Genomic DNA, 21,319 nt, shown 5'->3' with positions numbered 1-21,319 from the left:
GCTCCAAATAAATCGTGACATTAAATTAACCAAAGTAATACGAGTAACGAGTGAGCAAATGGAATACCGCAGACTAACACAAGAATGCCTAAATGAATGTCATACCTTCCCACCATGAGACAGACGCAGTTCCGAGGGGAGAAACGTGAACAGAAGCCGAGAGCAGAAAGCAGAACCATGTTAAGCTAGAAGGCCCTACGATAAGGGATGGACACCCACGTTGCCAGCTAACCACCAGGACCACCCCCCAGCCCATGGTAAAAGCTAGAGACCTCCAGAAGAACAGTATAGATCTTACGAGAACACTAAAAGGGCCACACCAGCCGCAAGATTTACCGTGAGACTTATTCGCGCCTCTGTTACGTTGCAAACCTAAAAAACATTGCCCCAGCACAAAAAGTAACCACTAGGACCACCCCCCAGTCCATGTTAAAAGCTAGAGCCCTCCAGAAGAACAGTATAGATCTTACGATAACACAAAAAGGGCACCACCAGCTGCAAGTTTTAGCGTGAGACTTTTTCGCGTCTCTGTTACGTTGCAAACTTTAAAAACATTGCCCCACCACGAAAAGTATAACTTTTCTCATTGGATAGACTGAATTTTTGTAGGCGGAGCTGAAGGTCAACACTGAGACCCTGATTGGTCAGATGAAAACACAGCCAGATAGTTTTTTTTTAAACCAACTTCGGTAAATTGTAGTAAGGAGAAGTCAGAAAAGAGTTGCTTCCGAGACGGCGAGGTGAGCGGAGCTGTGCTTCCCACCGCATGGAGCTACGCCGGCCGCCGGCCGCCGCCCCCTGACAAACACCGACAAGGTAATGAACGCACGTGATGCCGCATTTTTGAGCGCATAAGGCTTCACTCAGAACTGCAGAAGTCTCATCTGTTACATCCCCTTTTTACGTAACACTAGTGTCGATCGTCAATTGAAGCTCATGGAATTCACATTTGCTATGTAGGTTAAAATCTGAAACGTGATGATTTTTCTGTTATATAATTATTGAGAAGCCACATCAGCCACTGTAATTTACGACAAGTTAGATAAGTAATTAAAGATAATTGAGGGTCACTGTAGACCATTTTGATAGTTTTCTCTTTTGTGAAACTTAATTTAAACCTAGATTATAGATTTGATATGGCATAGGTCATCCTTCGATCCATTGTAGAACTTGGAAACCCATTCAGGGAATATTCGTTCACATTTTTGTTGAACGCAGTTGGTTTTTATCATCCTGTAGTAAAACATTTCCTTTTATCAATAGTGCAATTTCTAAACAATGTTTTGTGAGTAGAATAAAATTTCCAATGGTAAACGTAACTGCTTTTTCGACGTTATTTTACCAGCTAACTAAAAATAGTAAAGCCTTGAACCCCTTCCACTAAATTTAGTTAGTATTAAGATTCTTTTACAGGGAGTGCAGTGGAACTGACGCTGAAATCATTAAGTGTTTGATTATATCATCGCTAGTCTCACTGAACTCTTCTGAACTCTACATGTCATGTGTGGTCTGGCGTCTCCTTACCAGCAACAGGTCCCAGATTCAAACTAGTCAATTCCCTAAAAAAACACGCTGAGAGCGTCGTTGCGCGAAAGTGGTAGGTAGACACGACTTCGAACAAACAGAAACCATGCAGAATGTTAGACATGTTACATTGTTGAGCTATTTTTTCAGGTAGACTGATACTATGAACCTGTCTTGATTTTTCTTCAGTATTCCTCCCGTTAACAACAGTAACGTCAGAATTGCGTCTCAGGTGTCTTCAGCTTTCCTAAAGGCAAGCAGATCATCTTTTAAAAGTTCTTCAGTTTTGTTTTCCATGCATCTGTATACTATACTCGTCAGTATCTTCGTTGCATGAACTGTTAAGACAAGTCTTCCCCCCTCATAGAGGCCTTCAATGTGTTCCTTTCACCAATCCGCTGTCCCCTCTGCATTTAACTGTTGAATTTTCATTACAGTCTTAATGTTAACATCCTTGCTATTAATTTCGCCGAAGATTCTTATAACTTTCTAAATGCTGTGTCAGTCCTTCCAACAACTATTTCATATAAGATTTCATCGCATTTTTCCTACAGCCATTTTGCTTTAAATACCCTGAACTTCCTGTGTATTTCATTTCTAAATGACTTACATTTCTGTATTCCTTCCGTAATCGCTCATTTTGCTTTCAAAATCATCTCATTAATCACTTTAGTGTACCTCAGTCACATTTAATTCTAATAAACACCATTACCCTGGTTTCATTTTGTTGATGTTCATCTTATACCACCATTTTAGGACACTACCATTCCGTTCAAGTGATCTTCCAAGTCCTTTGCCGTCTCTTACATAATTACAAAGTCATCAGCAGACCTCTAAGTTTTCATTTCTGCTCCTTCAACTGTAATTTCTTATCCAAATTTCTCATTAGTTTCCTTCCCAGCTTGCTGAATGTATGACTGCATGTAATCTAGTATATATCAGTAACACCTCTCAAATACTTCTTCACTCTAATGTCCAACTATTACACTTGCAGCCTGGATTCTGTGCATGTTGTAGAAAATCTTCGTTCCTGTATTTGATCACCTCTACCTTCAGAATTTCAAAGAGTGTGTTACAGTCTTTCTCTAATTATACAAATGCTATAAACAGAGGCTGGCCTTGTTTCAACCTAAGATAGATCTGAGAGTCAATATTGCACTCGTGTTCCTACAACGCTCTGCAGCCCAGACAGATCGTTCACAAGTTCGGATTTTACAGTGGCCAGGGTCTGTGGTCCTGGAATTTATTACATTCTTCATGAGATTTGAGGATATTTCGGCTGTCACATACATCTAGAATATAAGGTGGGAATTTCAATTTAGCGAAGTATGCTTCAGATCTTGTTGTTGTGCCTCGAGTCGCTCGTAGACTGTTAACAGTATATACACGACCATCATGTGAGCCTTACTCACCTGCATATATCCACCGAGGCAGTGAGTGCTGTTGAGGAGCACGCCCACCTTGAACTTCTTGAAGCGGATTCGCAGCACCCAGTCGCGCGGGGTGCCGCGGAATGATCGGAAACGGTACCAGCACGTCATCGGCCGGCCGACGTTCTCCGCCGTCACCTCGGGACTCGCCACGTCTTCGTAGATGTCCACCGTCTTGTTGCAGTGGTCGCGCCGCGCCTCAGCTGCAAGTACGGTTGCGTCAACTTCGCAGTGAATATGGTAACAACTATGTGTGCATATAGAAAAAAAGAATGAAAACATATGCTTTATACTGAAAATAATGATATTTAACGAACTAAAATATTCTGAGGTGCAAGTCGCGCAAGGGTACTATCCAGAGTAATGGATTGGAAACTGGGTAGACATCTTGGGGGGCGACTACATATTTATTTACACAGAAGCGCCAGACAATGATACTGCAAGAACAGGAATAACGACGACTAAAGAGAGTCGTTCGACATAACAGAAGTGCAACCCTTCCGCAAACTGCTGCAGATTTCAATGCTGGGCCATCAGCAAGTGTCAGCGGCAAACCGATCAACGAAACATCATTGATATGGGCTTTCGCAGCCAAAGACCCACTCGTGTACCCTTAATGACTGCACGACACAAAGCTTTACGCCTCGCCTGGGCCCGTCAACACCAACATTGGAGTGTTGATGACTGGAAACAAGTTTCGTGCGCAGACGAGTCTTGTTTCAAATTGTATCGAGTGGATGGACGTGCACGTGTATCGATACAACCTCATCCATCGGTGGTCCCTGCATGTCAGCAGGGGACGATTCAAGCAGGTGGAGGCTCTGTAATGGTGTGGGGCGTGTGTAGTTGGAGTGATATGGGACAACTGATACTTCTAGATACGACTCTGACAAGTGACACGTACGTAAGCATCCTGTCTAATCACCTGCATCCATTCATGTCCATTGTGCATTCCGACGGACGCGGGAAATTGCAACAGGACAGTGCGCCACCGCACACGTCTAAAATTGCTACAGAGTGGCTCCAGGAACACTCATCTGAGTTTAAATACTTTTGCTGCCCACCAAGCTTCGCAGATATTAACATTACTGAACGTATCTGGGATGCCTTGCAACTCACTGTTTAGAAGAGATCTCCACCCCTCGTATTCTTACGGATTTATAGAGAGCCCTGCAGGATTCATGGTGTCAGTTCCCTCCAGCACTACTTCAGACATTAGTCGAGTCCATGCCACGTCCTGTTGCGCACTCCTACGCGCTCCCGGGGGCCTACACGATATTAGGCGGGTGTACCGGTGTCTTTGGCTCTTGAGTGTACATTAAATGAAATCGCAATTGCGAATATGGACAAGCCTCTGCTGTGAAATGGAATGACGGCAATGAAAATTTACGGTTCCTTACCATTTGGCTATCCGTTCACGACTTACGGCCAGACCCAAACGTCCTAATCTCGTCAACAGCGTGTCGACAACCTGTAATCGTACATCCACTACGAATATTCCCGCAAAGGTGAGAGTTTACTTGGAAGTCGCTTGCCTGGTGTCGGCGGGTAAATATGATATTACAGTGCATGTGTTATTGTGAATAGAATACAAATTTCCTTTTGATATGCGCAGGCAGTGCAATATGGTACATCTTTATTTGGCGAGTCACTATGAGGTATATGGCGGAGGATATATTTTTAACCTTTTAATTTCCAGTCGCGAATGGCGAACGGAAAGATCGTAAATTAGTAGACCTCTGCGTGAGCTCGATTCCCTCTAATTTACCTTCATGGTCTTTTCACGACTTACGTGTAAGAGGAAACAATATTTTGTTTAACTGTTAAGGAACGTACGGTAATAAGCGGGTTTATTCTCTTGCAATTTGTCTCCTATAATAGTATTATCCCTAAGGCGCTATTATTTAGGTTAGGCGTTCAATGTTATCTTGTTCATTATAGTGAGCTGTTACTCCCAGTAAAATTAAAGAAACCCGTTGGCTAAAAGTAACTGTATCTCAACTCTCCTCCTCCCTTTATCCTAAAAGTTATCCCATATAAACAAGTAATGGAAAGGTTATTGCAAGACAATGTAATACGGAAAGATGATCTTGTATTCGGTTATAAGGAGCGTTTCCGTTGTATTATTTAAAATCAGGGTTCATTTTCATTCAAATCCCGATCGACCCACATTACACGCACAGGTGTGAGCATTCACATTAACGGTGCATTTGCCCTCACATAACTCAATTTGCTATCTCTTTTCGGAACTGTAAACTTCTTAAGGAACGTGACACGAAGTTGCTGCTCTCCTTTGGATCATTTTTAGTTTCTCTGTCAGTGTACTCTGGTAAGTCTTGCAGACTGACGATCAAGTATCGGTCGAACAAAGATTTTGTAAGTCGTCCTTCGCAGGTGATATGCAGTTCGAGATATCATTCAATGAATCTCAGGGTTGTGTGTGTCTTGCCCACGATTAGTTTTACGTGATCGTTCCACTTCAGATGGTACCCTGTGCATACGCCTAGATATTTAATGAGACTGCCTGCTCTAGGTGAATGGCGGTCATGTAGTCACCTGATAAAAGAGATTTCTGTTTTTGTATGCACACTGTGCTATATTTATTTATGTTGGGCGTCAGCTAACGATCCCTGCTGGTGTGTCAACCCTTCCAAGATGGTCCTTCAATTCGCGACATTTGTCAAACATTGTGTCGTCTCTACAACATCATCGTCCTCTAACAGCCACATGGAGCTTCCGACGTTGTCTCCAAGGTCATTTGCATCATTTACACGTACTGTGAACAGAAATTGTCCTATAAGCCTTCGGGTACATTCGAAGTTACTTTCATTCATTATGACATTAAATTACATTCGACAAATCCTCTGTCGCCATAAAGGATATCCTTTCCACGAAAGGCTTAATTACAAGTGCTACAGAGATCAAAACGTCTAATAACAGCGCCAATAACGACGGCACTTAGCAATACAGCGTGAAACCAAGTCACAGCTATATTAAAAAAAACCACGACGGATGTAGAAACAAGACATTGGCTTATTGAGAGATGGAGCGAGTACTGTTGACATAGTTGGTACTACGACATTGCTCTCAGTTACCACTTGACACTGTCAGCCGAGCACTCGGCCGAAAAATCGTGCGTGTTCAACCATCTGATGCGGCTGTAAGTCGGAGCACATATTGTGAGGCATAGCGACGATATGCATTCTTACAATGGTATTTAAGTTCCGTAAAACCACTATAACAATATGTGAATACAATGGATAGTGAAAGTCGTGTGAATCATGGCTCCTATTATAGGTTGTGTGCTGGTATCAGCTGTGAAAATTCAAATTGCTCGTGCTACACACTGAGATGACAGACGTCATTGGATACCTGCTAACATCGTGTCAGACCTCCTTCCGCTCGGGTTAGTGCACAAATCGACGTGACATGGATTCAACAAGGCCTTGGAAGCCTCAGAAAAAATATTGAGCCATGCTGCCTCTGTAGCTGTGCACGACTGCAAAAGGGTTGCCAATGCAAGATTTTTCCCATAAATTATTGATGGGATTCACGTCGGCCCTCTGGGTGGCCAAATCATTCTCTCGAATTTTCCAAGGTGTTCTTCGAGCCAGTGGCGAACAACTGTGACCCGCTGACATGGCCCACAATGATCCATAAAAATTCCATCGATTTTCGGAAGGTGATGTCTATGAATGGCTTCAAATGGTTTCCAAGTAGCCGAAGATAGCCATTTCCAGTCAATGATCAGTTCAGTTTCACCAGAGGACCCGGTGCACTCTATGAAAACACAGCACAGTCCATTACGGAGCCACCACCGACTTCCACTGTGACTTGTTGACAACTTGGGTCCTTGGCTTCGTAGCGTGTGCGCTACACTGGAAGCTTACCATCAACTTTGACCAATTTAAATCTGGACTCATCTGACCACACCAGGGTTTTGCAGACGTCTACGAGCCAAGCGATATGGTCTCAAGCCTAGGAGATGTGGTGCAGGCGATACCATGCTGTTAGCAAAGGCACTCGCATCTGTCGCCTGCTGACATAATAGCACATTAACGAAAAACTTCGCCGCACTATCCTAACGGATACGTTCATCATACGTCCCACATTGATTTCTGCACAGTGTTGCTTGTCTCTTAGCACTGATAACTCTGCGTAAATTCCACTACCTTCGGTCTTTAACGAGTAGCCGTCGGCCACCGCGTTTTCCATGGTGAGAGATAATGTCTGAAACTTGGTGTTCTCGGCACACCCATGACGTTGTGGATCTCGGAATATTTAATTTCGGAACGGTTACCGAAAAAGAATATCCCATGCGTCCACCCCCAACTACCATTCCGTGTTCAAAGTTAGTTAATTTTCGTCGTGTCGCTATAATCACGTCGGAAATCTATTAACATGAATCGTCTGAGAATAAATGACAGCTTCGCCAATGCACTGCCCTTTTATACCTTTTGTACGTGATACTACTACTATCTGCATAAATGAATATCGCTGTCCTCTGACATCTGTCTTCTCATTGTATACTCTCTAGCGCCATCATCAACAGTATAAGAACAGCACTGCACTCTGCATTTCACTAGTTACGAATCTAGGTTGCAAAGTTACGATTACGAACTAAAGAAACTACCTACTTTCGTTTCAGTTGTTTATGCATCCGTAGCTTCCATAATAAATTCGATACATGTTACTTCACTGTCAATTACTTTAGTAGGAACCCTGCCCCAATTGTGTGCATTCCACTATGGTTTCGAGACGAAAGAAGTTGACTATTTAGAGGTTCATTTACTTGCTGTAAAGAGTACATTATAGCGCGAATCTGACATTCTCGGACACTCGGAGAGTCGTTTGGTAGCTTTAAAGTATATAACCAGACACCGGGAAAATGTGTGCTCACGGCGAAAAATCTTGGCAGCATCCCATCTTCTTCTTCTTATTGTCGTTTGTCCAGCTGTCTCATAATTCGCTGATGATGAGCAATCGGCTGTCCTTTAGTTGAGTAGAACAGTCTTAACCGTGTCTAGTGCGACCGAATCTCCTTCGCCTAGTCTCACAAACAAGAGCAACTAGCGTTCATCTACGTGTACGTTGTCGTCAGATAAGATTTTATGAAGCTACGCACCAGAATAGTATTAACAACGGAAGACGGTTTCACTAGTAAATGGAATCCGTTGAGTAATAATTTACCCGTGTAACGCCTACCGTGTGCCGCCAGAAGAGCAGGATTATAAGGAAACTTTTTATTCACCTTTTCCTTGTTTAGTGTCATCAGCCTTCTGAGCACTTACATGCCGCCCGGCACACTCTTCATCTCAGAGAAGCACTTACACTCAGCATCAACATTTATTTTTGTAAAGATGCGAGTTATTCTCTCCCCCAACAAATTTGCTCTCTGCGGTTCCCTCGAGCAGTACTAAAGTTACTCCTGGGTCTGCCTCATGTACTTTTAGCCAGTGTTTTTGTACCGGATGATTCAACTCAAACGTGCGCCACAGGTATTGCAGAAATGGGAAGTGTTGTTGATGTGCGGTTTTCACAGAAGGGGTTGGTAGTCAGGGGCTCGTATTGTTAGCCAGTCAACAGATTGTAGTAATACTTTGATAGGTCTGATTCTTTTCTTTTTTTTATATTTGCTTGCAAACATACACTTCCGTAGATGGAACAATGGAACGATGCTTATCGACATTAACATACTGAAAGTAGGGTAAATTAGAATGTGAGTCGTGTGAGTTGCAGGATTCTATTGCGAGTCACTTACGAGGTACCGTGTTTTGAAAAGATGACGCACCGACACTTGTACAATACCTCTGCGGCAGCACACACTAATGAACAATACAAGTCTGTAGGCCAATATCGAGACAATTGACCATCACAAGTTGTGTTCAAAATGACCACCGACAGCGGCAGCCGGCCGCTGTGGCCAAGCGGTTCTATAGTTCAATTCTTTTATCTTGGCGGCTCGCGCATGTCCGCCCAGACGCGGGAGATTGCTGCGTTAGCAGTTGCAAAAGACGCACGAGCCAAGAGAAACAGCGCCATAGTATAGTATAGTATAGTTAGCTAACCGAAGTTTAGGGGGGAGCGCTCAGTTTATGAAGTAAAGCCACCACGGCCGCATTAACTCTTTCGGTGCTACAAAGACGTGTTCCCCGCATTCCACGCAGTGCGCGATTTTGTCATCATTGCACTGCTCGCCTGTGCAGACACATGGTGTTCCGACTGCTTTGACACACTTATCATTCGATTTAACAAAAACTATTTGGCCCAAAAATTTGAATTTTACACATCTTCTTGACTGATACCTTCCCCCCATAAATGACTTAATTTTGTTTCGATATTCAAAGCAGTTATTGTGCAGCATTAAATGTAGTAAACCATTGCACGAAATTTTGAAGAGTTTGCAGTTTCACAAATACACGGTACATATGTACCAAGTCAAAAAATTATCGACTTGGCACATACGTACCGTGTATTTGTAAAAAAAAAAAGTGGTCTTGTCCACGTAGGTGTTTATTTTAGCCTTTGACTATGCCCATTTAGGCAAGCAGTTTTCTAAAAATGTTCTGAAGAATGCTTGGTTACCCAAGCTGAAGCCTAGGCAAACACCAGGTACTTTGTCCAATCGGGGCGGAATTTTTATAATTATTTCGATGCTTACGATTGCTGACGCGCTGCAATAGTGATAGTCCTTACTATGCGTTCACCAGATTTTGTCACTACTGAAGACTTTGTGTATCTCGGCGATGGTCACATTAACATTAACATTGACATACTTTGCCTTACGAAGGCATTATTTGAAACATATTACTATTAGGTCATTACAAATGATAAATCTCTATTTACATAGTTCACTGCACGCCACACGTAACATCGTCAACGGGATTCACCGAAAAATGAAAGATTACTAAAGTTTAGTGAGATACAACTGGAAAATTAGGTCACACCGCTACGTAATTGAATACAGCTGCTAGTTACATTCTTTGTTGTTACTTTGCGATGAAAGTCGGAGGAAAACTTGAGAGAGAAGCGAAAGAGAAGGTAGAACATGTGTTGGGAAGTAAAGAAACTGATAAACGGGACACATATCAACGAACATAGCCTATGATACATACCAACAAACATTACTTCCATAATGACACAAAATGTTCAAGAGTATCAGTATTGACATCTTGGGTTCTCAAGTACTTGGCTGTTGTGTACGTAGGAGCCCCAATATTACTGACAATTGGACGTAGGGGCACGTCCTCCTTGTGTATTTTAGGCAGACCATACAGTCTAGGTGGCACTGGCGCTTCTTGAGTACAAGCCTCTCCTCGTTTGTGATGTTCGATTTCGATGGCCTGGCTTTGGTGAGGGCCCTGCTGGTCTCTCGGCGGACTTCCTCTGCCACATTAGGTGGAAGTGTGGCTGCAACTTGCCCTACTGCACTGACGAAACCTGAAATGGGTACGTTTCTAGGGGGCATAGCAAAGTTGAGACCCTTGCTGAGTACCTTTAAGGTTGTATCATCAAACTGTATGCCACTCAGATTCGTCACAGTGCGTGTCTCTTCTATCTGCTGTGCTTTCTTACTCATGCGGTCAAACTTTGCAGATTGGCAAGATGAGGCATTCCTTCTAGCACACTCAGCTAAAGACCAGGAGGAACGGTCTACCCAATCCCAATCTTCTCTGGCTAAGGAGACTGCCATGTACAGATGAATGTGTAACAGCTCCCTGGCCGCAATATCTAACCTGTGGCGCAAATCTCGAATACTCTCTCTCACCAGTGCCATGCTGGCTCTGCGTTTTATCTTGTTCGCCGCTCTGGAGTTGATGTGATGTATAATTCAGGCAAATACTGGTACCACTTCTCCATCTCGACACCTCAACAAAATGCTGAGAGAACTCAGCATCTTCCCTTTCTTCTGCCGAAGCTTGTCCAGCTTCTTGATATTCTGATACATCTCCTCCCCATAGAGACTTTTGATGTAACTCTTCAGGCTTTCCCGGCGATCTAATGACATCTTGTGTTGTCGAGTATTCTGTCGGATATCAGCGTCGTACATGCACGATATTTCGGTCACGTAGCTCGTAACCCTCATCAGGTGCGACCTGAGACTGCTCCTCGAGTGGACCTGGTCCAGTATTTATGCCTATGGCCTTCCCCCTCCACCAACGGCTCCAGGCGCTTCCTCTGTGGTCCGCGCCCATTCCCTGCGACCTTCTGGAGCGTTGCTGCTCCGTTTTCCGTCCGCTGCGGTTCTAGGTGTTCCCTCTGCGGTCGGCGCCCACCAAACCCGCTCCTGGGGGTTTCATCTACGGTCTCGGGTACCAAGCGTTCCCCCTGCGGTCCGCGCCCGCTCACCACGACCTGTTGGAGCGTTGCCGCTCCGTTTTCCGTTCGCTGTGGCTCTGGATGTTCCCTCTGCAGTCTGCACCCACCAGTCCCACGTCTGGGTGTTCCATCTTCGGCCTGGTGCGGCTGGCAGTCCGTCAGGGGCTCGTCTTCCATCTCCATGCCTCTGGTTCTTCTTTTTGTGTAGTGTTGCAGCTGGCCCCGTTGCTCCTTTAACAATTCCAGAGCCGGATCCCAGGCTCTGCTTAGCTGGTACCCTGTGTCACGGTTCATAAGATCGTCAGCCATTTTAATTTCTATCGATTCTCTTATAACACTGTCCCAAAATCTTGGTGTTTGTGCTAGAATCTTGGTATCCTCATACTTCATGGCATGATCTAGTTCTAGACAGTGTTCAGAAATGGCTGACTTAGTCACCTGTCTTAATCTAGTGTGCCTCTGATGTTCTTCGCACCTGATCTCCACAGTTCGTGTCGTCTGGCCAATGTAGGACATGCCACATTGACAAGGTATATTGTAAATCCCTGGTTTCCGTAACCCAGGTCGTCTTTGACACTCCCCAGCAGTCCCCCAAACTTGTTGGATGGACAGAAAACACACTTGATATTGTGTTTACGGAGGGTCCTACTGATTCTGGCAGAAATAGAGCCAGCATAGGGCAGATATGCCACCTTCTTTGCTTCATCTTGGTCTTCTTCAGGAACCTGTGGTATAGTGCCCTCTCAATTAGTCTGTGTATCCATTCTTGGAGAAAACTGTTTCGAGACGTTCTATTTCTATAGGTAGATTCTCTTGGTCTGACAGGGCACGTGCTCTGTGGAGCAAAGTCTTCAGAACCCCATATTTCTGTGCAGGGTGGTGACAGCTGCTGGCCTGCAGATATAAATCAGTGTGTGTTGATTTTCGGTACACACTGTGGCCAATTGATCCATCTGCTTTCCTCTGGACTAGTACATGCAGAAATGGCAGCTGGCCATTCTTCTCCAGTTCCATGGTGAACTTGATATTAGGGTGGCATGAGTTAAGATGTTCAAGAAACTCATTGAGCCTGCCCATCCCATGTGGCCAGATCACAAAGGTGTCATCCACATACCTAAAGAAGCATGTGGGTTTAAATGTGGCTGTCTCCAATGCCCTCTCCTCAAAACTCTCCATAAACATGTTGGCAACCACAGGGGACAGTGAGCTGTCCATAGCTACACCTTCAGTTTGCTCGTAATATTGGTTCCTGTACAGGAAATACGTGAATGTCAGTGTATGACTGAACAGGCCCAATAGAGCACCGTCAAATTTCTCTGCAATCAGTTCTAGTGAGTCCTTTAGTGGGACCCTGGTGAGCAGCGATACCACATCAAAACTAACCATGATGTCCGAATCTGTGATGTACAGTTGCTTGAGGCGTTGCAGGAAATCTTCTGAGTTGCGGATGTGGTGAATACATTTCCCCACACAAATGGAGACAGGAGACCTTTCAAGTACGTGGCTGTTGTGTACGTAGGTGCCCCAATATTGCTGACAATTGGACGTAGGGGCACGCCCTCCTTGTGTATTTTAGGCAGACCATACAGTCTAGGTGGCACAGGCGCTTCTTCCCGTAGTTCTCTGATGATCTTATCGGGCATCCCTATTTCCTTCAAGAGAGCACTAGTCTTCTTGGCCACCTTGTCCGTGGGGTCACACTCCAGAATTCTGTATGCAAGGTCCTCCATAAGATGGCGTACTTTCTCATCATAATCCACCCACTGCAAGATGACAGTGGAGTTCCCTTTGTCTGCTGGCAGTACCACAATCCTGTTGTCTTCCCTGAGTTTCTTGAGTGCAAGCCTCTCCTCGTTTGTGATGTTCGATTTCGGCGGCCTGGCTTTGGTGAGGGCCCTGCAGATCTCTCGGTGGACTTCCTCTGCCACATTAGGTGGAAGTGTGGCTGCAACTTGCTCTACTGCACTTACAACACCTGAATTGGGTACGTTTCTAGGTGTCGTAGCAAAGTTGAGACCCTTGCTGAGTACCTTTAAGGTTGTATCATCAACCTGTATGCCACACAGATTCGTCACGGTGCGTGTCTCTTCCATCTGCTGTGCTTTCTTACTCATACGGTCAAACTTTGCAGATTGGCAAGATGAGGCATTCCTTCTAGCACACTCAGCTAAAGACCAGGAGTAACGGTCTACCCAATCCCAATCTTCTCTGGTTAAGGAGGCTGCCATGTACAGATGAATGTGTAACAGCTCCCTGGCCACAACTTCTGACCTATGGCGCATATGTCGAATCCTCTCTCTCACCAGTGCCATGCTGGCTCTGCGTTTTATCTTGTTCTCCGCTCTGGAGTTGATGTATTGTTTAATTCTGGCAAATACTGGTACCATTTCTCCACCTCGACACCTGATGAAGGTTACGAGCTACGTGACCGAAATATCGTTCAAGTACGACGCTGATATCCGGCAGGACACCCGACAACACAAGATGTCATTAGATCGCCGGGAAAGCCTTGGAGATACATCAAAAGTCTCTATGGGGAGGAGATGTATCAGAATATCAAGAAGCTGGACAAGCTTCGGCAGAAGAAAGGGAAGATGCTGAGTTCTCTCAGTATTTTGTTGAGGTGTCGAGATGGAGAAGTGGTACCAGTATTTGCCTGAATTATACATCACATCAACTCCAGAGCGGCGAACAAGATGAAACGCAGAGCCAGCATGGCACTGGTGAGAGAGAGGATTCGAGATTTGCGCCACAGGTTAGATATTGCGGCCAGGGAGCTCTTACACATTCATCTGTACATGGCAGTCTCCTTAACCAGAGAAGATTGGGATTGGGTAGACCGTTCCTCCTGGTCTTTAGCTGAGTGTGCTAGAAGTAATGCCTCATCTTGCCAATCTGCAAAGTTTGACTGCATGAGCAAGAAAGCACAGCAGATGGAAGAGACACGCACCGTGACGAATCTGAGTGACATACAGTTTGATGATACAACCTTAAAGGTACTCAGCAAGGGTCTCAACTTTGCTACGACCCCTAGAAACGTACCCAATTCAGGTGTTGTAAGTGCAGTAGAGCAAGTTGCAGCCACACTTCCACCTAATGTGGCAGAGGAAGGCCGCCGAGAGACCTGCAGGGCCCTCACCAAGGCCAGGCCGCCGAAATAGAAATTCACAAACGAGGAGAGGCTTGCACTCAAGAGACTCCGGGAAGACAACAGCATTGTGGTACTGCCAGCAGAAAAACGGAACTCCACTGTCATCTTGCAGCGGATGGATTATGATGAGAAAGTACGCCATCTTATGGAGGACCATGCATACAGAATTCTGAAGTGTGACCCCACGGACAAGGTGGCCAAGAAGACTAGTGCTCTCTTGAAGGAAACAGGGATACCCGATAAGATCATCAGACAACTACGGGAAGAAGCGCCAGTGCCACCTAGACTGTATGGTCTGCCTAAAATACACAAGGAGGGCGTGCCCCTACGTCCAATTGTCAGAAATATTGGGGCACCTACGTACACAACAGCCAAGTACTTGAAAGGTCTCTTGTCTCCATTTGTGTGGGGAAATGTATTCACCACATCCGCAACTCAGAAGATTTCCTGCAACGCCTCAAGCAACTGTACATCACAGATTCGGACATCATGGTTAGTTTTGATGTGGTATCGCTGCTCACCAGGGTCCCACTAAAGGACTCACTAGAACTGATTGCAGAGAAGTTTGACGGTGCTCTATTGGGCCTGTTCAGTCATACACTGACATTCACGCATCTCCTGTACAGAAACCAATATTACGAGCAAACTGAAGGTGCAGCTATGGGCAGCCCACTGTCCTCTGTGGTGGCCAACATGTTTATGGAGAGTTTTGAGGAGAGGGCATTGGAGACAGCCACATTTAAACCCACATGCTTCTTTAGGTGTGTGGATGACACCTTTGTGATCTGGCCACATGGGATGGGCAGGCTCAATGAGTTTCTTGAACATCTTAACTCATGCCACCCTAATATCAAGTTCACCATGGAACTGGAGAAGAATGGCCAGCTGCCATTTCTGCATGTACTAGTCCAGAGGAAAGCAGATGGATCAATTGGCCACAGTGTGTACCGAAAATCAACACACACTGATTTATATCTGCAGGCCAGCAGCTGTCGCCACCCTGCACAGAAGAATGGGGTTCTGAAGACTTTGGTCCACAGAGCACGTGCCCTGTCAGACCAAGAGAATCTACCTATTGAGATAGAACGTCTCAAAACAGTCTTCTCCAAGAATGGATACACTGACAGACTAATTGAGAGGGCACTATACCACAGGTTCCTGAAGAAGACCAAGATGAAGCAAAGAAGGTGGCATATCTGCCCTATGCTGGCTCTATTTCTGCCAGAATCAGTAGGATCCTCCGTAAACACAATATCAAGTGTGTTTTCTGTCCATCCAACAAGTTTGGGGGACTGCTGGGGAGTGTCAAAGACGACCTGGGTTACGGAAACCAGGGATTTACAATATACCTTGTCAATGTGGCATGTCCTACATTGGCCAGACGACACGAACTGTGGAGATCAGGTGCGAAGAACATCAGAGGCACACTATATTAAGACAGGTGACTATGTCAGCCATTGCTGAACACTGTCTAGAACTAGATCATGCCATGAAGTATGAGGATACCAAGATTCTAGCACGAACATCAAGATTTTGGGACAGTGTTATAAGAGAATCGATAGAAATTAAAATGGCTGACGATCTTATGAACCGTGACACAGGGTACCAGCTAAGCAGAGCCTGGGATCCGGCTCTGGAATTGTTAAAGGAGCAACGGGGCCAGCTGCAACACTACACAAAAAGAAGAACCAGAGACATGGAGATGGAAGACGAGCCCCTGACGGACTGCCAGCCGCACCAGGCCGAAGATGGAACACCCAGACGTGGGACTGGTGGGCGCAGACTGCAGAGGGAACATCCAGAGCCGCAGCGGACGGAAAACGGAGCGGCAACGCTCCAACAGGTCGTGGTGAGCGGGCGCGGACCGCAGGGGGAACGCTTGGTACCCGAGACCGTAGATGAAACTCCCAGGAGCGGGTTTGGTGGGCGCCGACCGCAGAGGGAACACCTAGAACCGCAGCGGACGGCAAACGGAGCAGCAACGCTCCAGAAGGTCGCAGGGAATGGGCGCGGACCACAGAGGAAGCGCCTGCAGCCGTTGGTGGAGGGGGAAGGCCATAGGCATTAATACTGGACCAGGTCCACTCGAGGAGCAGTCTCAGGTCACACCTGTTGAAGGTTACGAGCTACGTCACCGAAATATCGTGCAAGTAGGACGCTGATATCCGACAGAACACCCGACAACCCAAGATGTCAGTATCAGTACTGTTCAACAACAGTGCATTACGCTGTATTAGTGGTATTTCCTTGATCCTCTCTTTCTCTCTCTCGCCCTCTCTCTCTCTCTCTCTCATAAGAGAAGTATCAAGTAAGAACAACCCATTCATCAGATTTTTAGACATCATTTCAGTACGTCTCTTGGCTCTTCCAATTGCAGTTCAATCCTTAGAGACCAAACATTTCACTATTGTACGAATTGTACGAAGAATCAAACTTCCTTGTACTTTTGTCAGGGACCACCAAGTGGTCGGAAAATAAATTAAAAGGAGTAGACTATTTTCAAAAGATTTTAAAAAATGAATATGGAAATTAAGAGCAAAGACAGACAAGAATAGTTTAAAAGCTTAGAAAAAAGATTAGTTGAGTATATTGGTTGACTTATGAAAATGTACTGAATTGAGTGGGGAATAAATTAGATTTTTCACACAACTTGAGTAAAAGTTGAGGTACGTGATTTAATGTGAAAGTTCCAAGTGAGAACGGTCGTACAGGAATCAGACAATATATTGTTTGCTCCTATGAGAATGAAATTAGTGTTATTCGAGCTCGTGTGGAGGGTTACCATCAGTCGCAATTCCCGCGAACCATTCTCGACCGGAACAGAACAATCAGAAAGTGGAACACAAAGTACCTCGCCCCACATATTATAAGGTGACTTCAGGAGTATGAATGTAAATGTAGGTGTAATGGTCCAAATGCTGAGGCATCACGCAATACTAGAGAGTTAATGGAGGGTAATGTAGGGGAAAATTGTAGAGGATAACCTAAAAAGAAAGTTCATGTGTTTATTGGTTACAATAGTTACTAGGTGATTTCCCGTTTACTACGTCAGACAGATAATTATTGTATATTAACAACAAAACTGTCTCTTTGTTTCTATGGACGTAGTTTACTAGCGGCCTTCAATAAGTACTGCAAAACATTCTATTTGTCTGTCGATTTCAATACAAAAATCCGGTTTACGTTTTGGGATATCGTGGAATATTTCCGCTTCAGTCCCTTTATTTTCATGATGTACGGCGGCGCTATACGTTGCCTTACAATAGCCAGTGTAATGGAGGTGTGTACCAAGCAAAGAGCTGTCATTGAGTTTCATTTTGCGGACAAGAGAGCAGCGCAGAAACGCATATTCGCTGGCAGAATTTCTACGGAGATCTGGCTGTGAACAAAAGCACGAAGAATTGTTGAGCGAGGCTTCTTTCACCATCGCAAAATAATCCGCAATGCTGTCATTTCCCTCGTACCGGTCGGCCGGATACATCCTCAAGTAATTGAAGAAACGACTTCAGCGTGTTGCTCACAACAAAAATGTTAATGAACTTCTTCTTCTCCATTACGACGCAAGGCCTCACACAAATATGCGCATCCGAGAGGAACTCATCATACTTCACTGAACCGTTCTTCCTCATACACCCTACGGCTCGGATCTCGCATCTTCTGACTTGCATCTGATTGGCGGAATGACGGATGCACACCGTGGGAAGCAGTACATGGATGATATGGAGGTTATTGATGCATCAAGACGTTGGCTCGGGCACCGATCAGCAGATTGGTATGAAGCATTTATACGGGCCTTATCAGAAAGGTCTAGTAAGGCCACCGCATTGAAGGGAGATTATGTTGACATGTAGGGTTTAGGCTCCAGATTCCTCGACTTATGCCAAAGGGTGGTTGGGTTTCGAGGTCCACTGAATAGGTGAGGTGTCCACTATACGCAGAATGTGGCTACACAGGTAGCAGGCGCCGTGTGGTGTGGACTGTTTATTTATTTTTTTTTTTTTAGGTTAGAGGGTCTCGGGAAAACACAAGAAGAGCTTCAGTCACAACGGGTGCAGGTCGAACACAAGAAGAAAGTAAATACATGAACCATTGGTATAAAAGTTGTAAACTGTCGTAGCTGTGTTGGGAAAATACCAGAGTTTCAAGCGCTAATAGAAAACATTTATGCTAAAATCGTTATAGACACTGAGAGCTGGCTAAAGCCGGATATAAGCCCAGCCGAAATTTTTCCCAGGAACCTAACGGTGTTGCTAAAGGATAAGCTAAACACAGTTGGGGGTGGCATGTTTGTTGCTGTTGGAAGTAGTTCAACTTGTCGCGAAATTTAAGTAGATACTTCCTGTGAGTTAGTATGGACATAGTTTATTGTTGGCAACAGGAAAAAATAATTACTCGATCATTTTACCGACCTCGAAACTCAGATGATACTTGCTTTCAAACACGTACGCGACTAATACAATTATAATTGGTGGTGACCTTAATTTACCCCGATATATTGGCGAAAATTCATGTTTAATTCCGGAGGTACGCATAAAGTAATCATCCGTAACTGTGCTAAGCCCATTCTCAGAAAACTATTTCGAGCAGTTAGTTCATGAGCCCATGCGAATAGTAAACGGTTGTGAAAACACACTTGATCTCTTAGCAACAAATAATCCTGAGTTAATAACAAGCATCAAAATCGATTCAGGGATTAGTGAACACGGGTTGTCATAGCGAGACTGAATATTGTAATCCCCAAATCGTCAAAAAATAAGCGAAAAATATACCTATTGTAACCTCCCCACCGAAAATTATTTAAGAAAAACAAAGTTAATAAAAATGGAGCCACGAAGCAATATCGCCCCCACAGAAATATTTAAATAAAAAATAATAAATGGGAGCCAAGTGTAACCTCCCCACAATGAATTCTACTGACAATGACAATTAAATGTGAGAATCGCAATCTGACCCAAATGTGAGCACCCCACAAAAATTATGAAAGACATACAAAATGTTGCAGAGTCAGTTCCCCACAAAATGAAAGATAATTCAATGATAATGAAATTTCAGTGACAATGAAAACTCAATTAGACCGAAAAGTCGATCTTTGGCCCTGTGCAAAAAAAAAAAAAAAAAAAAAAAAAAACAGATTTAATTTCTTACCTCACTAAAACTGCATCTGCTCTTATTTTTCGCCATAGCTTGGAGGAAATGCATCGCACATACTCTTTGAATTTAACTGAAACTTTTGTTTAAGGAAAAACCAGGGAAATATTTTTTCAATTAAATAGCTCTTTTGTTAAAAATGCTTTAAAAACAAAATTATTATTGGGGCACTCCTTGAAAATTAATTACAATAAATATACATTACATTATCTGATGTGCGCAATGCAGCTTCATTACCTTGTTTAACAATATACCTCATTCAGCATCTTGACCAGAGACCCATGTCGACGCCCGCGGACTGCGTCCCACTCGCGACTCTACCCGCAACTGTACAAGACTACTACTACCGACAGACTGCTGCTCGCAACTCTCGCGCGGTCAAGCGCAGACTAGCAACTCTCTGGTCAAAGATTTTATCATGCCCCGCCATCGCTGCCTACGTGTTTCATAACCCTCCACTGGGGGGCAAAAATTTGGCAGCGATGGTGAGTCATTTGGACTTGCCATGAGTAACAAATTTTTTCTTAACTAATTAACTTTTACGATTCATAGAATATTCAGATGTAAAACATGAATTAAATGTGGTGCACATGCACCGAGTGCAAAACATAAGACAATGACAAAAAAAATGTATACAATGAGTACAGAGCGTATCAGCAAAATCAGAAAAATGTATATACAGATCATATTGATAAATGTCAAAAGTGCACACTTACTGACGTTCAGCACAAAACATATTAACACCTGACATAGGTGCACATGCACTGGAAAATTCTTCATAAGTGCACGTGTACTGTAGGTCAGAACATATCAGCAAATCAAAAATGTATATACAATATAAAAGACAACAGTGCACATATACTGTACATCAGAATATATCAACAAATCGAAAAAAAGTGTCTTTAACATTTTCACAACAAATAAACATAATGTCAAAAAATCATGTTGACAAGTGACATAAGTGTACTTGCAAATCGAAAAAAATGTATATTCCATGAACATAAATGATGTTAGCAAAAAATGATTTGCACTATGTTACAAGAATTAGGATAGGAAAGGGAAGGATTGCATCATGGTTGTAGCACTTTAGGTTGCACACAGCTGCTCTGAAAGTCCATATCCTTCCACAGAAGTACAACACCAAGTGACACAATTTGAAGATCTTTTCCCAGAAGTATTTATCAGCGTATCCAAGACACTGAAATGTCGTAGTAATATTCCTTGTTATCATTTTGGCAGTACATCTGGTACACCAAACAGTGGGACCATAATAACGTCTTCATCGCTAACGGTGGTGGACAACATGTCGTGTCATCACCACACTCTTACAAGGCACACCAACGTAGAATTAGTGCAAAACCAAATATAGTGCTCCATGATCATGAGGATAGACAGGACAAATGGATATTGCAGTAATTCATGGTAGTTAGGTCAGTAGTTGAAGGACATTAAGTCACATACTAGTCTTCATTGAGAATTACATTAGTAGTTTGCGGCATTTATAGCCCAGTTATTGAACTTTTCTGTACCATGTATTTAGTATTACAGAATAATGTTCATAAATCATCTGATTACAATCAATATTGCCACTTATCGGCCAGTTACAAACGTCAAAAGTCATCATTGAAAACAGGAGCTAATGAATGGCATAGTATTAACATAATTCATTTAGTTATACAAATTATTGGCACTAATTGGCCAGTTACAGCCATCAAAAGTCATCATTGAAAACAGGAGCTAATGAATG

General features: G+C 43.9%; 1 protein-coding gene across 1 annotated transcript in view; it reads right to left on the bottom strand.

The window, feature by feature from the left end:
• The window catches only part of LOC124594052 (cubilin-like), a 390,054-nt gene that overhangs the window by 149,163 nt on the left and 219,572 nt on the right, over positions 1-21,319 (bottom strand). Inside the window, exon 2 of the mRNA XM_047132402.1 lies at positions 2,937-3,157. Within this exon, the coding sequence (XP_046988358.1) occupies positions 2,937-3,157 (221 nt within the window). The remainder of the gene's footprint in view (positions 1-2,936; positions 3,158-21,319) is intronic.

This window comes from Schistocerca americana, chromosome 2 (assembly GCF_021461395.2).
Source record: "Schistocerca americana isolate TAMUIC-IGC-003095 chromosome 2, iqSchAmer2.1, whole genome shotgun sequence".
Classification (NCBI taxonomy): Eukaryota; Metazoa; Arthropoda; class Insecta; order Orthoptera; family Acrididae; genus Schistocerca; species Schistocerca americana.
The sequence above is the reverse complement of the archived record's forward strand: the minus strand, read 5'-3'. Positions and strand labels throughout refer to the sequence as shown.